Source organism: Tupaia chinensis, unplaced genomic scaffold (assembly GCF_000334495.1).
Source record: "Tupaia chinensis unplaced genomic scaffold, TupChi_1.0 Scaffold000402_1, whole genome shotgun sequence".
Lineage (NCBI taxonomy): Eukaryota > Metazoa > Chordata > Mammalia > Scandentia > Tupaiidae > Tupaia > Tupaia belangeri.
Window position 1 is genome coordinate 1,074,697 of NW_006159904.1, and position 19,813 is coordinate 1,094,509.

Genomic DNA, 19,813 nt, shown 5'->3' on the forward strand with positions numbered 1-19,813 from the left:
CCATTCTCCTCTCGGGATCTTGGGCATGCACGCACACGCGCCCGGAGTGAGTTTTAAGCCACTGGGTCTGGGACGTGAACTGCGGTCGACTACATGGGAGTCCAGAGACATAGCCATTACGCTAAATGCTGGTCCCCCCTCATTTTCTTGATTGTAACTGTAGAGAGAAGTCCAACTGATGAGCTGACTATTCTGGCAATTTTAGAAAATATATACTAAATGTATACATTTCAGTACAACCTAAGGGTTAAATATCCCCAAATAAACCAATTTCCACACAGCTATGGTACAATGTCTCATTTCATGTTCTAAATACTATGGGGAACCCTCGTAAAGATGAAATATTTTTATAAAATATTATATAGCCACATATATACAAATATATGTATATCTACATAATGTAACACTAGACATATCATATACATAACAAATATTAACACATTTTAAAAAGAAAAATGTTGCACCTGAGATTTTTCTAGAAGATCAACCAAAATAGGAGGTAATTCTTCTGCATCCAAGTATTCAAGTAATTCTCCTTCTTCATAAGGCAATCGAATGGTCTCAGAATCTTAATTTTAAAACATAAAATAGTCTCTGAAAGTGACAAGACTCAGTGAAAAGCCAAAGTGCATAATTTAAATGACTTTTCAGAAAGTCATTCATAATAAACCCATCTGGCATAATACAAAATCAAAATCACAAAAATTAGCAGTGAAATAATCAAGGGTATGATAAAATTCCAAAAAAGTTTGAACACTGATTAATCTAACCTAAAATCAGAGTGATAACTTGGTATTTAATCTGCAAAACAGTCACATTTGAAACAAAGTTCTCTTCATGTTATATTTTATAATTATCAATGCAAGAAAAAATTCTTAGCTAGGTGAGTACTTTGCAGAATTCATATTATCATCAACATATGTATTTTTAAGATGCCTCTTTAGTAAAATCAAAAGAGTATTTACATTTTAAAACTCTTCTCGCAGTCATAGTAATAGAAATATTTTTTAATATTTGTAAATTATTCAAAAGGAAGTGAATCTCCTTAATTTTAAAGGTTTCAGATTCAGGAGTATTTCAAGATGCTGACGGAAAAAATAATTTAAAATAACATGCTAACAAAATAGCAATAGAATGAAAGGAAACCTGACAATTATTTCAAAAGTATTACAATGTGATGTCACAGACAAATATCAATTAGAATACTTTCAAATGCATAATCAAGATAATTATATTAGAGGTAATTTCTAGTACTTTAACAAAGCGTATAAGGAGGAAAATTTGGAATCAAAGTCTGCTTTTATCTCTAAGTCATCACTGATCTCAAAGACAAACCATTTAGTAAGTTAAGGAACTACTTTTATAAAAATATCCTGCCTGACAAAGGTCTTCTGTTGCTGCTACACTCTTGAGGGTCTTACCTGATCCATTTTTTCCCCTGAGCATCAAAGAATATCCCTCATTTCCTGGGTATAAATTGACCACTAGACATGACAAAGTCTCTTGCATAACGAGCTTCTCTAACAAGTTCACATTTCTTCTTAATTTCTGCTTTAAAAAGAGAGAGAGCTCATGAAAATAATTGAGTATAACCTTAACAAATAATGCTATGATTTTTCAAATTAGATTTGAATGAATCTCTTTTGGTGTTCTTTCCACATTATGATCCTGTATATGGGAAAGAATCACAAAACTATAGCCACGATGTATGGGAAACCTATATACACTTATTTTTGATTTATTACTACATTTATGCAAATTAATTCACATCAGAAGGAAAATCTGTTGATCAATAAAACAATAAAAATACTTGAATGTTGAGGCCAGCAGATGATATGATGGTTAAGGCGCTGAACTCCCACATGGTCAACCATGGTTTGAGTCCCAGAACTAGTGGCTTAAAACTCATGCCTCACATGCATGAGTGTGTGTCCAAAGTCCAGAGAGGAGAATGGAGGAGTAGGTATTGTGGAGCGGTCATCCCCCCAGGGAATGATTTCTCACTTTCTCTCTCTGTATCTCCAGTGAGCACACACATCCTATAGCAAAATCTTTCTCTAAAAAAAAAATATATAGATAGATAGATATACTTGAACATAAAATATGTAGTTTTGAGTACATAACTAGGAAATAAAAATATTTAAGTAAAATATTAAAAACATGATATATATATGTGTGTGTGTGTGTGTGTGTGTGTGTGTGTGTGTGTGTGTGTATATATAAAGCACAAGTGATATACAATTAGCTTGTATTAGGTGCAAGTACAATATAAATGAAGTATCTGGCACATTCTCTTTGTACAGTAATAAGTGCACATTCTTAAATATCTCACAGTCTAAATTAGATCCAAACAAGTTCAACAGTTCTAATTAGCTAAAATATTGACCTTAAAAATATGTAATCGGTAGGGCCAGCAGATGGCTTAGCGGTTACATCACTAGACTCCCACATGGCCGACCACGGTTCAAGTCTTAGATCTGGTGGCTTGAAACTCATGCCAAGTGCATGTCTGTGAGTGCCCAAGATACCAGAGGAGAACGGAAAAGGGATGGCCATCCACTCTGGTGGGGGGGAGGGGCATTTCTCACTTTCCGTTTCACTGTCTGTCTTTCTGGTGAGCGCGCACATCTTTGAGACAAAAGCCTCTATATATATATATATATATGTAATTGGTAAGAGGAAATAACCAAGTTACACAATTTTCTGTAAACAGTTTAACAGCTTAGAAACCACTATAATTGTTTAAACAAAAGTCCATCAAGAAATAAAATGTACATACATGAAAATATGTGATTTTTAGAAATGCATATGATTTAAAATAAAACACAGATGTAACAATGTCTTATGTCAAATACTGTTTAGAAAAGATCTGAGATAAAAGAGTATTTTTGCAAGACCTTAAAAAAATCAAATCTGTTTAAAATACCACAAATACTAAGTATATAAGAATATATTAATATATTAAACAAATATCATACCCACAGCCATGAGCACAAAGGCATTATAAATGGATCCAACAAACCATAGAATCAAAACATTATTCAAGGGACCAGCAGTTAGTGTAATGGCTATGTCGCTAGACTCTCATGTAGTCGAACGCAGTTCGAGTCCCGGACCCGGTGGCTTAAACTCACGCCAGGTGCATGTGCGTGTGTACCCAGGATCCCGAGAGGAGAATGGAGAAGAAGGGATTGTGGCATGGTCATTCCCCCTGGGGGGTGATTTCTCACTTTCTGTCTCTCTGTCTCTCTCTTTCTGGGGAGCACACGCGTACTATAGCAAAAACCTCGCTAAAGAAAAACCAAAAAAAAACAAAACATTATTCAATTTGAAGATTAAAAGAAAATATGGTGCATAACATTTAAACATTTTGATATTAAAAAAAGAACTCTTTAGAACTCTTTTTAAAGTCTTAAAAAATTGTAAAGTTTTTTCACTGTAGGAAAAATCCTTGTAACTTGACTTCAGTTATAATCAAATAAACTCTGATGAAGAAGAATGTGTATCTCTTCAAGAAGATAAGTTGCCTCCTACTGAATTGATTCCATGTAGATCACAGGTTGCAAAATATATTTCTTAAAGGTCCAGACAATATTTTGGGCTTGTGGGTCATATGGTCTGTGTTACAACTATTCAACTCTGCCTTTGTACCTCAAAAACAGCTACAGACAATACATAAATCAATGGGCATGGTGAGTTCCAATAAAAAATCATTTACAAAATATACAATGGGACAGATTTGGCCATGGTAGATAGTAGTTTGCCAATCCCAATTTAGAATCTTTGGGGACTAGCAGGTGGTGTGGTGTTTAAGGCGCTGGATACTCCCACATGGCTGACTACATTTCTAGTCCTGGACCTGGTGACTTACTTTCTCACCACCCCCGCGCATCTGTGTGTGTGTGTGTGTGTGTTTCTGGTGAAATTAAAAGAAATGAATTAATAAATAAAATTAAATAATTCTTTTAAAAAAAGAATCTTCATGCACGCATCTCTTCTATCTTAGCTCTGTCTCTGAAGTGATGAATATGTATAATATACTGCCTTGTGTACATATTAAAACTTTAAAAATGCATATGGTAAACATGTGTAATTTACTGTATGTCAAGTAAACCTTGAAAAATACTTACGGAAAACATCATAAGATTTATTTGTAAATCTTAACAATCATCTTTTTTTTCTACTGTAAAGATTTTAAAGGTAGGCATTGGAATTCCACTATTTCTTGCCTAAACAATAAACTGGTATCTATTTTGAAATTAAAGATAGACAACATAAGCTCATAATGTCCTAAAGTCCCTTCAAATAAAAGGATTCAAAAGATATCACAATTTCTATTACATTTCTACTGCCCATATCTTTTTTTTTTTTTTTTTTTGGAGGGGTTTTCGTCACAAAAGAAGGATCTGAAGCATACTAATAGGGAAGACAAGTGTAGATACCAGAAATTGTAGCAGAGAGGAGTGGTTAATAGAGGGTGGTGGATTGGAGGGGCTTGGAGAAGAAACTCTTAACAGATACAAGATTGTAAAGTTCTCTGTTGAAAATGATGTATATGATAAAGATATCACAATTTCTATTACATTTCTACTGCATATCTTTTTTTTTTTTTTTTTTTGGAGAGGTTTTCGCTATAGGGCGCGTGCGCTCGCCAGACAGACAGAGAGAGACATAGAGACAGAAAGCGAGAAATCACCCCCCAGGGGGGATGGTCACGCCGCAATCCCTTCTCCTCCATTCTCCTCTCGGGATCTTGGGCACGCACCCACACGCGCCCGGCGTGAGATTTAAGCCACGGTGTCCGAGACGCGAACCGCGGTCGACTACGTGGGAGTCCAGCGACATAGCCATTACGCTAACTGCTGGTTCCCAACTGCCCATATCTTTATAGTAAATAAAATGAGCTTATTTAAACTGTGGCTATGAACTCATTTTGTTACCAAATTCACCTGTATTACCACACTTGCATTTCCTACATGTCCTCTAATAGCTTTGTATATGTAAATCATATTGAGGTAATGAATTGCTTTTGTCACATCTCAGGAAGAGGCAGAAGATAAAATGAGCTGTCAGCCTGGCAGGCAGTAGGGATGCTATGCTACAAACAAGATGGGAAGGCTTTGGGTTTAGTTCTTGCATTTACCTCACCAAACCAGGGTGGGAGGTGAAACTCGGGGGATGAAGTATAAATATCTCATGAAGGATGACATTTCCTCTCTAAGGAAACAAATAAACTTTAAAAACAAACAAAAATATGTACTGTGGCTTTCTTGACTCCCATGAGATACTCTTTTCCTCACTATTCTGCTACTTCTACCTCAATAGATGATTTCTATCTGAGGCCAGATTAACCAGGACTCTGGTAAGCTGCAAAACTGATTAGAGAGTCGTCAGAAAAGACGTTTAATTCACCCATAAAAATATAAAGCATTAAATGCTTCAAATGTAACTCCTATTTTTCCTCTTCTACAAAACTCACAATAACATAAAAAATTTATATTTACCTTAACTTCAGGTTCTTTTTCACATTCTTCAATATACAAGTCATAAAGTTTTTGAAATACAGATTTTCTAAAATAAAAATGGGTAAGACAAAGATGATACAGAAAATGTTAATATTCATGAAGTAAGTTCAATTTTTTCTCAAACTTTCAATATTTTCCCCCAGTTTCTCAAAAATTTGGAGTGGGCTGGGATGGAATAAGGCAGCCAGTATCAATTTAGAAATTCCTAATATTCAGAAAGAACCAACAACATTTCTAGCTCAGTGTCCAATAGGAAAGCAATAAATGGTGACTATCATTATATTTTAATGAATTGAAGATATTATTAAGTTTTCATACCTTCCACTAGATAAGTATTTCCTTTTAGGAGGTTTCTGCCGGGCACTTTCAATGACATACTAGAAAAGAAAAGTTTATGAAAATAAGCTGCCTTTTGCTTTGTGTATCTGTATTAAGTCTATCTAAAATATATGCAGGCTGAAAAAAAACTATTCCATCACTTAAGTCTCTAACATGTTGAATTAAACTTTGCAACAAAAACTACTTAATGTCTAAATATGTTACAAATAAGGGAAACTCCAACTGCACTAAGATTAGGTGTATTATTTCACTACTATGGCATAAATAAAATCATATAGTTCCAGAACTCTCATTTCACAGGTCAGAAATAATCTCTATGTTTTCTGGTTGTTCTGAATATGCTTCATGTATTAAAAATCATATATTTAATTGTAAGGACTTTATTTTGAAAACTATTCTGCCCTTCGACTAAGTAATTAGAAAATTTGTCAAAACAAAAATATATTAGAAATGCTATGTCCTTATCCAAGTGATTTTTATTCCACAGCATTATCATCTTAAGAACTCCAAATAACAGAAGAACTGAACATCATATGGTATTGGGTCATCATGAGTCAAGAAGTATTTTTGCATAGAAGAACACAGAAAAATACTCCATGTCTTTCCAATGTCCTAATATTTTTACAGTAAAATTATTTGTATAGTTGCCCTAATAATATACTTCTTAGAAAAATCACATAAAGAAATCTCTTAAAACTGAGGGTATTTTTTCAATGGAAGACATTATTTCAATAGGTAACTTAGTCATGCCTCACCTCTGCACGATCCAAAGCTAGTTCTAATGCTTGTTGCTGTAAAAAGTAAACAGTGTTTGGTAATATTAGTTATTTTCACAAAAAATAATTTAATATACACATAAGTTCTAATTAAACGTTTAAATATTTTCACTTTCTAAAACAATTTAACGTATGTTTCTTATTTCTTTTCTCTACCCGACTGTATGATTATGATATGTAATGAAAAAAAAACATTCTTGGATACCCAATTACAACAAAGGAGATAAATGCTGAAATGGTGCCTCGGCAGTGCCTGTGAGACTGATATCCGGGGAGGGTTGGAAATGATAGCTTCAACCACTGTAGAAACTTTCATTTCTTTCAACATTTTTAGAGCACCATTCAGGATAAATAAACTAGCCATAATGTATGTAACCACAGTAAAGCAAGGAATGAACTCTACTAATTTGCTACAAATCCTGAAAATTAGAAGTGAGGTTGTGTGGAAATCTAACATCACCTTAGGAATTCTTAAAATATTAATGCAAAAACCCATAATATAACATCTCTAGCTCAGAGGCCAACAGGATTATGATAAATAATGACTATCATCATGTTTCAATGAATATAAACTGACATCGACTGTGAGCATGCCTCATTACTTCAGGGAATATTAAAAAAAAATGTTGCCTATTTTAAGATGTCATTAATCAGACTCATCATTAATTCAGTGATATTAAAATGTAAACCAGAAGATGGCTTAGTAGTTATGCCACTGGACTCCCATATAGTCATCCATGGTTCGAGTCCTGGACCCAGTAGCTTAGAACACACTCCAGGTACATGTGTGTATGTGCCCAAAATCCTGAGAGGAGAATGAAGAAAAAGGAACTGCGGTATGGCCATGCCCCCGAGGGGTAATGTTTCCTTTTCTCTCTGGCAAACACACACACCCTACAGCAAAAATTTCTCTTAAAAAAAAAAAAAAAGAACAAGGGACTAGCAGTTAGCATAATGGCTATGTCGCTGGACTCCCACATAATCAACCGTGGTTCGCATCCCGGACCCGATGGCTTAAAACTCACGCTGGGCACGTGTGCATGCGTGCCCAAGATCCCGAGAGGAGAATGGAGGAGAAGGGATTGCGGCGTGGCCATCCTCCCTGGTGGGTGATTTCTCACTTTCTCTCTCTCTGTTTCTCTCTGTCTGGCGAGCGCTCACGCCCTATAGCAAAAACCTCTAAAAAAAACAAAAAAGAACAAGAACAAGAAAGGAGCCAGGCAGGGGCACAACAGTAATCCAACTAGACCCACATGGGAGAGATCCTATGTACTCCCTGACTTCGCTGGGTGCATGTGTGCAGGTGACCTTCATGTGCGTAGGCCAGGTCAGCTAAAACTGAGGGTGGACTGCAGCGTAAAAGCTTTGTTGGGGGTATGTGTCTCTGTTTCACTCTCATGGAATAAAAAAACTCAAGGAAAAAAAAAAGTAAAATAAAATGAACCTTAGAACTAATGAAATATATATGAAGGTCTATGAGGAATTCAAAAAGTTCATAGAAAGCACATATTATGACAAAGCTATGCATGGATTTCAAGATTTTTTTTAGTCAAAATAAACTTGTGGGGGGAACCAGCAGTTAGCGTAATGGCTATGTTGCTGGACTCCCACGTAGTCGACCGCGGTTTGCGTCCCAGACCCGGTGGCTTAAAACTCATGCCGGGTGCGTGTGCATGCGTGCCCAAGATCCCGAGAGGAGAATGGAGAAGGGACTGCGGCGTGACCATCCCCCCTGGGGGGTGATTTCTCGCTTTCTGTCTCTATGTCTCTCTGTCTGTCTGGCGAGCGCACGCACCCTATAGCGAAAAAAACCTCTCCAAAATAAATAAATAAATAAACAAACAAACAAACAAACTTGTAGGGCCAGACAAGGTGGCAGGGGAGCTGGATTCCCAGATGGCCGACCATGGTTCACGTCCTGGACTCAGCAGCTTGCTTTCTCATCTCCCTTTCTCTCGGTCTCTCTCTGATAAAAACGGATAATGATAATAAATAAAATTAAAAATAAATAAATCTTTAAAAAATAAAAAAAGACCTCATGCTTTGTTTTTTCCATAAACTTTCTGAAGTCCCCTAGTATAGTGTGTATACATACATATTTATACATAATATTATTACTCATGTAAGGCTTGAGATCTACTAATAGATACCTACCCTTCATTCCTTTCTTAGAGATGGGGAAATTCTTATTTTAAGATAAGTGAGGGAAATTAAGAAGGTAAGCTATGTCTTTCTCATTTGTAAAGCTTTCTTAAGACAGACATGAATAAAAAGTTCTAGATTCTATACAAAGTTAAACAAATATACCTTCAATGATTTCTAGGTTTTTGTTTGGGTACTATGTATAGTTTTTTCCATTCATATTATAGTTTTTAAATCTCATTCAGAGGCACAGAATATTTTTTTTAAACAAAGATCTAAATTATTCTGCTTTGCAGATTCCAATAATTCATCCTACAAAGCTGCACGTGGTGAAAACTCCTGACATGCACTAAAACCTCAGGAGTACAAGGGAACAATAAATATAGCCAACCTTTGGAAATGAGAATAAGTTTTAAGTGGTCCCTAGTCCCAAAGATGAGTAATTTGTGATTATAGAAATAAGTAGCCCTTTTATAAACTGTATGTGAAAACAACTCACATTATCAATCATCTAAATACAGGTAAGTGAGGAAGGTCTGAAATTTGCTACCACTCTGAAAAGTTCGGTTAAATACATTTATGCCAATTTCCTTAATTAAAAAAATCTTCTGGCCAGTCAGGTGGCATGCTAGTTAAGGTGGCTAGCTCCCTTTTAGCCAACAGATTGTTCAAGCCTTAGATTCTGAGGCTTGAAAAACAAAGTTGGGAACAGCAGTTGGCATAATGGCTATGTTGCTGGACTATGTAGTCGATTATGGTTCAAGTCCTGGACCCAATAACTTAAACTCATGCTGGGCTCATGTGCAAGTGTGCCCAAGATCATGAGAGGAGAATGGAGAAGGGACTGTGGCATGGACATCCCTCCTGGGGAGTGATTTCTGTCTCTCTTTCTGGCAAGCACATGTACCTATAGCAAAAACCTCCCCCTCTCCCCCCAAAAAAGGAAAAGCAGATAAAGCCTATGTGCATTTGTACCCCAAAATATCAAGAGAATGGAGATGAAATTATAGCCTGGTCATCCTTCCTTGAGAGTGATTTTACATTTACTTTCTCTCTTTCCACCTAATCTACTCTCACTCTTGCTCTTTGTCTCTGTCTAGTAAGCACATGCGTCCTGTAGCAAATTCAAAAATATATAAAAATCTGGGGCCAACCGGTAGCATGGTGGGTAAGGCGCTGGATCCCAGATGGCTGACTCTGCAGTTCAAGTCCTGGACCTGGCAGCCTGAAAAACACACTGCATGCATGTGTGCATGCCTAAAATCCCAAAAAGAGCATTGAGAAGGGACTGTGGCTGGTCTCTCTGTCTCTTTCAGCCAAGCACATAAACCCTAAGGCAAAAAAATCTAAACAAGCAAAGCAAAACTTTAAGGAGCAGATTCCCAATGAAATGGATTCCTAAGATTGAGGTAAGATTGTTGATGTTGGTTTCTCTTTTTTTTTGGGGGGGGGCGATAGGGGGAGGTGAAGACAGAGACAATGAGAGGGAAAGTGAGAAATCACCCCCCGGGGGGATGGCCATGCCTCGATCTATTCTCCACTCTCATCCTAGGATCTTAGCCATACATACACATACGCCCGGCATGATTTTCAAGCCACCAGGTCGGGATTTGAATTGCTGTTGGCCATATGAGTGCAGTGATATAACCACTATGCCATCTGCTGGCCCCCAAGAAAAGATTTTTTAATACAACCACTTGCCATTATATATCCATCACTTTGGATATATACTCTTGACAGATATAAGTCCTTTTAAATTCTAGTTATAAAACCTTTAAGTAATTTATATCAAAAATAGTAAGCAATATTGGGACCAGCAGTTAGCATAATGGCTATGTCGCTGAACTCCCATGTAGTCGACCATGGTTCGCGTCCCGGACCCAGTGGCTTAAAACTCACACCAGGCGCGTGTGTGTGCATGCACAAGATCCCGAGAGGATGTTGGTTTCTCTTTTTTTTTGGGGGGGGGCGATAGGGGGAGGTGAAGACAGAGACAATGAGAGGGAAAGTGAGAAATCACCCCCCGGGGGGATGGCCATGCCTCGATCTATTCTCCACTCTCATCCTAGGATCTTAGCCATACATACACATACGCCCGGCATGATTTTCAAGCCACCAGGTCGGGATTTGAATTGCTGTTGGCCATATGAGTGCAGTGATATAACCACTATGCCATCTGCTGGCCCCCAAGAAAAGATTTTTTAATACAACCACTTGCCATTATATATCCATCACTTTGGATATATACTCTTGACAGATATAAGTCCTTTTAAATTCTAGTTATAAAACCTTTAAGTAATTTATATCAAAAATAGTAAGCAATATTGGGACCAGCAGTTAGCATAATGGCTATGTCGCTGAACTCCCATGTAGTCGACCATGGTTCGCGTCCCGGACCCAGTGGCTTAAAACTCACACCAGGCGCGTGTGTGTGCATGCCCAAGATCCCGAGAGGAGAATGGAGAAGGGATTGTGGTGTGGCCATCCCCCCTGGGGGGTGATTTCTCGCTTTCTGTCTCTCTCTCTCTGTCTGGTGAGTGCACGCGCCCTATAGCAAAAACCTCTCCAAAAAAAAAGGGCAAATAAAAAAAAGAAATACAATATGTAATAAATACAATATCCAAGGACAGAACAACCTTAAATAGCCAGCCATCTCAAGTATTTCTTCTTTTGAAATCAAAACTTCTAAAGGTCTAGTGAAATGTATCTGCCTATATAAACAGAAGCATCAATTATTCACTACCTCCTTCAAATACTTAGGAAGGAAATGATCAGGTAACGCACATGTAAAATATAAAGTATGGTCAGAATCCCACTGTAACAGTTCCACTTTTCTCTAAAAGGGCAGGAGTAGATGGGCAAGATTCCAAGAGGAGAAGGAAGAAAAATGTTCTCTGTGGTTTGTGCTACAGAACAGAGGTTTATCTAGATGAATGAATTATTCAACATAGTGGTCAGTGTTCATTTATTCTGTCAAATGGTTCTTTTTTAAAACATGAGAAAATGTATTTTCCCTTAGTACTGTTTTCATTTCTAATAGTGCATGCATGTGCACAATAGAGAGAAAGAGCAAGAGAGACACACCCTTCACAGGGTTCAGTCATGTTGTGATCGGCTTCTGCCTGTTCTCCAACAGATTGCCAGGAACCTGGATACACCTGGTATCTTTTTCAGACTGAGCCAAGGACTTGAATCACCACTGACATGTGGCTTCCAGATCTGCAGCCTGGCATGCCAATGGCTGGGCCCTTACTCTAATATTTTAGTGGTGATAGTTAAATGTCTACTCATAAGGATATTTAGTGATCATAAGTCATTGAACACAGAAATGTGCCATTAGAATACTAGCACTTAGATCGAAGACCATCTACCAAGACTTCACCCTCCTGTTCCCCCGTCTAGTCAGGAGCCAGGATAAGCCAATCAGCAGCCATCTACATCTCAGTTAAAAGCAGCCCCTTTCAGGGATTTCGTCCACAGAGGACCCTCTGCCCAGACTTCACCCTCCTGCTCCCAGGTCTAGCTAGGAGCCAGGATAAGCCAATCAGCAACCATCTACATCACAGTTAAAAGCAACCCCTTTTAGGGAGTTTGACCACCAAAAACCCTCTGCCCCCTGGTCTAGCCAGTAGTCAGATTTAACTCCCAAAAAATAGGAAAAAAACGTATAATCCATCAGATGATCAGAAACAACCGCAGAGGCACAAGAAATATGAGAAACAAAGAAAATATCTCTCCTCTAAGGGAAAAGAACAGCTCCTCTTTGTCCACAAAGAATACAAGGGAACTCATGGAAATGTCAGATAAAGAATTTAAAATAGTCATAGTGACAAAGCTAACAAAGATGCAAGAGAATAGAGACAATGAACTCTAGAAGATATAGAAGAAAAGAGATACCAAAGTCCAGGAGGTGAAGAAGTTCTTGCATTATTTGAAAGTAGAGTTATACATCATAAAAAAGAATCAAATGGAATTGTTAAGAGATGAAGGCTGTAATACAGGAAATCAAAACTTCCCTTGAAAATATCAAAAGCAGATTAAATAATGCAGATTGAATCTCAGATGTAGAAGATTGAACATCTGACACAGAAAAATTCACCAAAAAGACTGAACAAATAACCCCCAAAAATGAAAATAACATACGAGTTATACTAGATACCATTAAACACCCAAACATCTGGATCATCAGTATCCCTGAAGGTGAAGAAACTAATAAAAGCATATATAATCTACTTCATGAAATCCTGGAAGAAAACTTCCCAAACCTAGAGAGACTCTCAAATATTCAGACTCAAGAAATACAAAGAACCTCACACAGAATTGACCCAGGAATATCTTTCTCGAGGCACATCATAGCCACACTGACCAAAACCACAGGCAGAGACAAGATACTAAGATTGGCAAGAGAGAAATGTCAAGTTACCTACAAAGGATATCCCATCACACTAACATCAGGCCTCTCCTCGGAAACAATGCAAGCAAGGAAAGAATGGGAAAATAAATTCAAAATGTTAAGTGAAAAAACAATTTCAACCAAGAATACTATACCAGCAAGATTATCTTCCATATGGGAAAAAAAGACAAACATTCTCAGATAAACGAAACCTGAAAGAATTTACCAATACCAGGCTAGCTCTCTAAGAAGTGTTGAAGGGAGTGCTGTACCAGGAAAACTAAAGTAAGGACACACAGAAATAAGAGTACAAGAAACAAGCAACGGAATAGTCAGCCTAACGGTAGACAGGTTGAGTTGAATGTTAATTTCCAGAGTTTAAGCAGATAGACCAGACCACAGTAACACTGCAAATTCAACAGAAGAGAGATTAATTATGTGAATCTGAACTAGTGAATTTTTTTTTAATTTAGACTAAATTATTAATTATCTTTGATTTCCATATTTAAGAACTTTTGTCTTCTTTTGAACTGCTGATAGGTTCATCCACCTACTATTTGAACTGAATCCTAACCTTTTTTCCTGGTTTTAAGTTTTAAGCAAATTTCTCTTAACATTTTTTATTTTGATCTATTAAAACTAAAATTATTTTTTGAAATTAAAAAATGCATTTAAAATATCTATTAATACCTATTTAATGACTGTAGTAAGCTATATATAGCCCTTCAAGATGCTACTTTATAGTACATTCACTTTACTCATTGAGTTTTATACCTAAAGTCAGACATGCATTTTTAAATATTAACTGTGCTTGATATTGAAAGTCTTTAAATTAGTTAAGATCTTTAGTGATACAAAAACATGTGAAGAAAAATGATGAAAAGCTATTTGATGATGATGATGATGATGTAGACAGTAATGTCTTTGTCTTGACTGACATGCAAGGTAATCATGCAGGAAAAAGAAATGTAATATACTATAAAGATATATGAGATTCAATATAATATAAAAAAGATAATGATGATAATAAAAGCAAAGAAAAGAATGCTAGCACCTTATGACACTTAAAATCCTTTTATGCAGTAAGCAGGATACATTCACTTTGTTCTTTTTTCCTTAGAGAGAAAGGGAATAAAGGGATAGCTACAGCCATCCCTCACTTAATGACCAAGTCCTATTCCAATGACTAGGCCATTAAGCAAGCAGCTTAAAGGTAGATGTCTTGCCATGTGTAGTGGCACCACATGGTATATATCTTTCAATAGATATCACAAACCACAATACTAAAATAATGTAATTCTACCCATACAAAAAGCATACATTAGACAAATACCAGAAAATGAAAAAGACACACCACATAATAATATAAATCCAGCATCATCTTTTTATTTATTCTGAATACTACTATGGGTGCACAGTAAAATACAATTTATAAACAAAACATGTGATCTAGTATGATTGTGATTGCTTCACACAGTGAATACCAATCAACTTTGGGAATGAGACAAAGACTGAGAAAGGATTCCTGAGAGTCACACAGACTGAGAAAGGGGATTTTCTGTGCCGAAAGACTGGTTCTAAGTCTGAAAGGCTGTTAAACACAGAGGTCAGGAAGTGGGTGGTGGCTGTATTTTTAGCAAGGTCTCCCAAGTCATGATCCTCTTTCCACAGTCTGTCCATTAGCTAGGATTATAGGGCCATCACACTGCATGCTTGTCCTCTCCAGAACTGAAACAGGGTCACCCATGAGGCTGAGGCCTACTGCTTGAGTCATTATTGCTAGATGTTGTTAATTTGGCAGGCTACGGCCACAGGGAATACTGGGTATAATGCCTGGACCAACCTAAAAGCCAGGCATAGTAGTACGCATCTATAGTTCTGGCTACTTGGTTGAAACAAGACTGTGAGCTTGTCCCAGTCAGTATGAGCAACACAGTGACACCTTGTCTAAAAAGAGTGTATCAAGTGGCATGAGCATGTGATCCCAGTTACTAAAGATGCTAAGACAGGGACACTGAGTGACTTGGTCTTAAAGACAAAACAAAAACAAAAACAGGGATTGGCGGGTGGCATGGTGATTAAGGCACTGGATTCCCACATGGCCAACTGTGGTTCGAGTCCCTGATGAGGCGGCCTGCTTTCTCACTTTCCTTCTCTCTCTGGTTGAATTAAAAATAATAGGCACCAGCAGACACAGTAATGGTTACACTGCTGGACTCCTACAGTTGACTGCAGATTGAGTCCCAGACCCAGCAGCTTAAAACTCACACCTGGTACATGTATGTGTCCCCAAAATCCTGTGAGGAAGATGGAGAAGGGATTGCAGCCTGGCCATAGTCCTGGGGCGGGGGAGGGTGATTTCTTGCTTTCTGTTTCTCTGTCTTTTGGACAAGCGCATGCTCCCTATAGCAAAAATCTCTAATAATAATAATAATAATAATAATAATAATAATAATAATATATTAAAAAAATAATAATATCTTAAAAAAACATATCACACATACATAAGTACAAATCTAAACAAAGAGTAATTTTAAAATATAAGAAAGCAGTGTCCCTTACAATTATTTGTATTTATATCCATCTTCCTTGCTAATGATTTGGAATATAGTAGATAGAAGAAAAGAAAGATAATACGTTATCAATATAAGGGTAGATAGATTATCCATGTAACTTGTATGTGATCATTGAAACACTGACTTGATAAAGGAGTCACATATTTTATAGAGAAAATTTTGTTGACTGCTAAATAAGCTCTTATTTGGGGTAACTTGCTTAGCTCACAAGAGTATTTCTTGTATCTAAGATCCACATATTTGTATGTAGTTGAAGGATGAAAACACAATAAAACACAAATTTTAACATACTCATCTGTAGCTTACCATTGTGGCATACAAGAGGTCCAAAGAGAAAATGAAACTTATGTATGTTGATGAAGTGGGGTGAAAACCATGTTGCTAATATCAACCTTATAGTACTGTAAAAGCAAAAACAAAAATTATTAACACAAGACTATCAAAACACAGTTTAATAATTAATGAGGAAAATTACCTGAAGCATGCACATTTTTAATAATGAGTAACAATAAAATTCATGTACCTCAACCTATCTATAGTATATTATACTGAAAAGTATTTTCAATAGGTAGGGCAAAATACAATGTGCCAAGTTAAAATCATTACTCATTTTCTTCAAAGATATTTATTATCCCTGGAGAGAAAACACTAAATGCTTTCTGAATTTCTTGTCTATCATCTCTGTTGCTATTCTCCATTTTCCTCTAGATTATTCTAAGAGCCTGTCTATTGGCCTTAATCATTATACAATTCCCTTTACAAATCAGATTTCATCATACCTGCTGATAAGAAATCCTCTAAAGATATTCCACCAAATGCTCCAGGTCACATTTTCTAGATGCAGCTCCAATCCTTCAGCCCCTCTAGCCCTTCTCCACCTCAAAGTAAACACACGTCTGAAGAAGCCTTTTCCTCTAATACAGAATTTCTCATTCTGGACTGACAACAGAGTCATTTAGGGAGCTTTTAACAACAGGATGCTCATATCCCACCCCTGAGAGATTCTGATTGATTGGTCTGAAGTGCAGCCCAGGGATCAGCATCTGGGGACCTTCTCAAGTGATTCAAGAGCGTTGCTGTGTCGGGAACCAGCAGTTAGCGTAATGGCTATGTCGCTGGATTCCCACGTAGTCGACCATGGTTCGCGTCCCGAACCCAGTGGTTTATAACTCACGCCGGGCGCATGTGCGTACATGCCCAAGATCCCGAGAAGAGAATGGAGGAGAAGGGATTGTGGCGTGACCATCCCCCCTGGGGGGTGATTTCTCGCTTTCTGTCTATGGCTCTCTCTGTCTGTCTGGCGAGCGCACGTGCCCTATAGCAAAAACCTCTCAAAAAAAAAAAAGTGTTGCTGTGTTGAGGTGTTGAGGTCCATCTCTACAGCCTCTCTGTCAACCACATCTGGTACATAATGTATGCTCTGAGAGTGAAGATAAAGCTTATTTTAAGTCTAATTCTTTGCCTAATTCTTTGTAACCACCACTGCATGTCTGTAGAGTTAACTTAAAGCACAACCTCTAGTTATGGAAAACAAGATCCCCCCCATAAAACAAACTTTCTTTTGTTGCTGGTGAACCCCCAAAACTTAGGTGTTTGCCAGTTCATATTTTAAAAAGATGAAAAAACAAACAAACAAACAAACAAAAAACTAAGAACTTTAGAGAGAGAGAAAGCTGTGGTGGTAAACTTGGAATACATCACAGGCATCGCACAGGTTCCAGTAATATTAAAAAAAATATTAATATGGGGTTAGCAGGTAGAGTGGTAGTTAAGGTGCTGAATTTCCACATGGCTGACTATGGTTCAAGTCCTGGACCAGTGGCTTTAAAAAAAAATCACACTGAGAGTGTTTGTGTGTGTGTGTGCGTGTGTGTGTTTGTATGAACAATCAAAGTCCTGAGAAGAAAATGGAGAAGAGACTGAGACATGGCCATACTCTTAGGGATGAATTCTCACTTTCCTTCTCTATGTTCTCTTTCAGAAGTATACTACCCATGGCCAAAAACAAAAAGAAAATACTTATCCCAAAGGAGCTTATAGGAGGTTTAAGTAGAATTTAAGTTAAGATGAAAAATGACTGACCATTGAGGACAAAATTCTGACTGCTTTTTCCTATTCTAAAATTCTTTCCAAATGGCCTGTGGGAGTCAAGGTTATGAATATTAATCCTGCTGTAACAGGCCTCTTCCTACAGTGATTGTGACATGTTGCCTACATTCTCATAGTGTTTCATGAGGCATAGTAAAGCTTTATCCCTGTTAAAGGGAAACACAGGCATTCTTTGGCTAATTTCTCCTGGGCATGAAGACATGTTTTTAACCGATTATTAACTTAAGCATTTTTTTTTTTTTTGGAGAGTTTTTTGGTTTAGGGTGCACGCTAGCTATAAAGACAGAGATAGACAGACAGTAAGAAATCACCCCCCAGGGGTAATGACCACACCACAATCCCTTCTCCTCCATTCTCTTCTCAAGATCTTGGGCATGCATGCACATGCACCCGTCGTGAGTTTAAGCCACTGGGTCAGGTACTAGAACCGTGGTCGACTACATGGGTGTCCAACGACATAGCCATTACACTAATTGTTGATCCCATTAACTTAAGCATTTCTAAACACACTTATCACCTATAATCTCTGCCTCCAGATCTTTCACCTTTTGGGGCCAGGTAAGTGTGAAGGCTCCCTATGGTGACTTGCAATTTTGTGCATGTCTCCACTTCTCAGAACTGAATTTTAAAAGGCACTGTATCTGAACATCTTGGTCACTCATACCTGTACGTAGAATAGACTGTATTAATCATTATTTCTACATCACTTGGTTACTCGTCAACACCACTGACTCTGAAGATTCGCTATACGCTTATAAGTAAAATGTGATTACTTTTAAGATTTGTCACAAGATTGTGAAGGGGAGGTTAGTAAACATAAATTATTTAAGTTCTGCAGACAAAAATTAACACACAACTTTGTGTGTCTCTTACAAAGCAAATGTTGACCATATACAGAATTTACTATAATCTGTGAGAAAACCATTGTAACCACCGTTGGCTCCGCTTTACAGAATGAAGGAAGCACTCTGGGCAAGTGACTTCACAAATTACAGATTTATACAATTCTGGACTCTCAATTTCTAATCTCAGGTTCTTCCTAACATTACAACCTTCTGACCATTCAAACCAGCACCTACTTTCTAGATTCTTTTTTTTTTTTTTTTGGCTAGGCTTTTAAAATTTTTAAATTCTGCTCAGAGACTAATATCCTTCTTAATTCTGATCTAACTTCATATTATGGCGATCAACCATAGCACATTTTACTCACTCTACCTCCAAAACTCCTAATAACTTTGTATTTTAAGTCCTGGACTTTGATGACCGGATGCTCAATATACAATGGGGTTCTATACGGATAAACCTTTCTTAAACTGGAAGTATCATAAGCCTAAAATGCACTTAGCATAATTGTACTCAGGAAAACGCAGTCCCTCAGTTATGCTATGGTTAATGGGAGAAGCTTCCAGGAGTAATCATTCTCCAAGTTCATTTCATAACGCCCACTAACCACAGAAAGAGCCAGCAATAATCAAATTCTAAACGTTGCTAACAATTCCACTGTCCTACATCTCTTCCAATCGCATGACCTTCTGTTAAAAGCTTAGGTTTTACCTATAAAACGCCACCACCTCCAGAATAAAACGACCAGCCTTTATTCAATATGGACACCAAAGAACTCCCCCCGGCCCCGCCAACAAGGGCAACGCAAAATTCTTACAAATTTCCAGAAATACCTTTAATTGGATCCCCAAAGTGAGTCTAAAAAATTAAAAGCGCCGTTGAGCAGCACCGAGCGGAATACACTGGAGGCATCCGCCAGGAAATCCGACTCGGCCCCTTCGCGACCCAATGAGTCTCTGGGAACCCGTCTTCCTCCCACACCGTCCGGAAAGCCGATCGGGAAGCGCCTCGTTCACCTCTGACCCCAACCAGGTTTCGCGGGCCAAACCCACCGACCGGCCCGCCACAAGCCAGTCCCACGCCCCAGCCCCTGCCGCTGCCTCCGCCGCT

General features: G+C 37.7%; 1 protein-coding gene across 2 annotated transcripts in view; it reads right to left on the bottom strand.

Annotated features, from left to right (window-relative positions):
• Positions 1-19,813, bottom strand: part of SUPT20H (SPT20 homolog, SAGA complex component) — a 56,174-nt gene that overhangs the window by 34,932 nt on the left and 1,429 nt on the right. For both annotated transcript variants that reach the window (XM_027774088.1, XM_027774087.1), the window contains exons 2-7: positions 16,058-16,152; positions 6,620-6,655; positions 5,844-5,902; positions 5,505-5,571; positions 1,422-1,551; positions 465-568 (exon numbers count right to left, since the gene is read on the bottom strand). In XM_027774088.1, coding sequence (XP_027629889.1) covers positions 465-568; positions 1,422-1,551; positions 5,505-5,571; positions 5,844-5,902; positions 6,620-6,655; positions 16,058-16,060 — 399 coding nt within the window. In that variant the 5' untranslated portion in view covers positions 16,061-16,152. The remainder of the gene's footprint in view (positions 1-464; positions 569-1,421; positions 1,552-5,504; positions 5,572-5,843; positions 5,903-6,619; positions 6,656-16,057; positions 16,153-19,813) is intronic.